The 2,259-nt window shown below is 42.0% G+C and overlaps 1 protein-coding gene across 1 annotated transcript; it reads right to left on the bottom strand.

Annotated features, from left to right (window-relative positions):
- Nucleotides 1-1,635: 1,635 nt before the first annotated feature.
- Nucleotides 1,636-2,111, bottom strand: LOC119347380 (60S ribosomal protein L28-1-like). Its single transcript, XM_037616160.1, has 2 exons — nt 1,961-2,111; nt 1,636-1,871 (listed from the first exon to the last, which is right to left on the bottom strand). The coding sequence occupies exons 1-2, from the start codon at nt 2,106-2,108 to the stop codon at nt 1,636-1,638; spliced, it is 384 nt and encodes a 127-aa protein (XP_037472057.1). The 5' UTR covers nt 2,109-2,111.
- Between the last annotated feature and the right edge of the window lie 148 nt (nt 2,112-2,259).

The following is a 2,259-nucleotide window of genomic DNA, read 5'->3' as shown; positions in this document are numbered from 1 at the left end:
TGGAAACCTCCAAAGACTTGGCGTGTACTTCAAGGATAGCTTGCTAATCGGCATGATTGGCAACTGACCATATGTGTAACCTAGGTCCCCCAGTGTGTATATAAGTCATGCGGTTTAGTCTTAGAAGCATGATTACCAGCCTTAGGCTTTAGAACACAATCATACAATCTCGAGGTAGGTCACCTTGTACTTGATACTCCATCAAAATAATATAATCAAGTAGGGCGTAGGAAGGCAGACTTAGGAAGATTTTCGGCCAAACCCAACAAAAACAAGTAAAATTTCATGTCACTACAAGAAATATGCTATCTTGTGACCTCCACTATTGGTCACTGAAAGGTCATAGTTTTTCATTTGCGACCTTTTTGTGACCAAAAACAGAAGTTCAAAACCTGAGGGTCGTAAACTGACTATAGCAACCTTCTCTGTGAGAAGGTCGTGGACGTTTATGACCAAAATATTCCTACTGTGGCGTTTTGGTCACTAGCAGCCTCCCCAGTCCACGTAGGCATCCAGCGTGGCAAGCTGATCTGGCACAAGATTCAGCCCGGTCCAATTCGGTTTTCTGCATGGGCCTAGCCCAACAATTCGGCCTTTTTACTATATTTTTTTATCAATTTTTGAACGGCTTCATGGGCCAAGCCCAACATTTTTAGGTCCATTTCATTTATCCTTTTTGTTCTAGCTTCTAAGAAATGCACGATGTGATTTGTTTGGGCCATAGCCTTCTTAGAGCCCAAATATTGTTTGGTCCAGTAGAATATTTGGTCCTTTTAATTCACAGATTCCAATTTATACACATTTAAAAATCAAACAATCAGTAATTCTCTTATTAAATGATCAAATCCAGAACTCATATGATCAACATTCACAAAAACATACAAGACTTCACGTCCGCGGTAACATAGCTTGAACAAGCCTAATTACAGTTTATATCCAAGAAGTGTACGTGCAATCCAAAACATGGTGGCAAATATCAATCGAAACTATGGTTCACACCCTTGCTTGGCTCTTTGCTGTCAAAGTATATAGTCGTCCTTGGACCTTGGGAGCTACCACCAACAGCACGGTTGTCCTGGTTGTACTTCTGTGGTCAAAGTCCTCACCTGGAAAGGATTATACAACTCAGTCATATATTCACGACTCAAAACTCATGACATGACATGACACTAAGAGAGAACATCATAGAGACTCAACCAGATCCTAATATAAAGGCTATTCAGACCATAGCTAGTTTATTCTAGTATTTTTGGACACATGTGTGTTGCTGCTGTTTTCTGGAAACATGGAGTACAAGTATTTTTGGAAACATGGAAGAACATGATTTATTATCCTGGAGACTAGACAAGAGTTACTCCAGTGAAGAGGATGACTAAAATCGCTCAATGGTTGAGAATACACCAACAACTTCAAACTCTCCTAACGAAAGATTCGAGTGCTGGAAACCTAGAAGCGGGACAGATTATAGAGTTACCTGAGTGGAGTAAGGGACTATTTACAACATGGGAATTTCAAAGGAATCAGTCCATTTCCTGCAGGAACATAAATTAAAGTTAGCGTTCAAAACTTAGCACTAGAAGATCAGTCTCAAGCTTTTCAAACTTTGCATAATTAAGGGAACAGCCCCAGCAAGCATCAGACTTTTCTGAAGTTATGTCCGACTTGCAGAACAAAGTGACTTCTCAAAACAACAAGTTGTAATACCTGATTCTTGACAGACTTGGCCATCTTGCGGAACTCCTTGCGCATCAGAGTCTTGTGCTGGAGCTTGGCAGGGGTGTTTTGCTTCTTGGTCTTGGTCGTGGACAGGACAACTGCCTTGTCCTCTCCCGCTGATGACTGGACCACCACGGTCTTGCTGTTCGCCAAGCCTGAAACCACATCATCCCCACAGGAAGTTAGCTCCTTGCAGAGACACTTGCAAACAAAAGGGTTAAAAATACTGCAAAGAGCTACGGACTTGAGAACTTGTAGGAGTGGACATTGTAGAGGTTGTTGGGCTCCTTGCTGAACCGCACCTTGGCGTTGTTATTGCCGAACTGTTTTATCAAGAAGCAGTTGTTCTTCTTCACGAGCTCCCAGACCAGAGACCCTGGAACGGTAGTCATTTCCCTTGGCCTACATCACCAAAACAACTACCAAAAGTCAGATCCTACAGCTAGCAACAAGAAACAGGACACACTAATCCTACAGAATCAAGGAAACATTTGACTATTTGAGCAAAATTGTATGTTGATTGCACCTTAAGCTCTCTCGCCA

This window comes from Triticum dicoccoides, unplaced genomic scaffold (genome assembly GCF_002162155.2).
Source record: "Triticum dicoccoides isolate Atlit2015 ecotype Zavitan unplaced genomic scaffold, WEW_v2.0 scaffold65788, whole genome shotgun sequence".
NCBI classification, from domain to species: domain Eukaryota; kingdom Viridiplantae; phylum Streptophyta; class Magnoliopsida; order Poales; family Poaceae; genus Triticum; species Triticum dicoccoides.
Note: the sequence above shows the minus strand (reverse complement) of the source record. Positions and strands in the feature narration are given on the sequence as shown.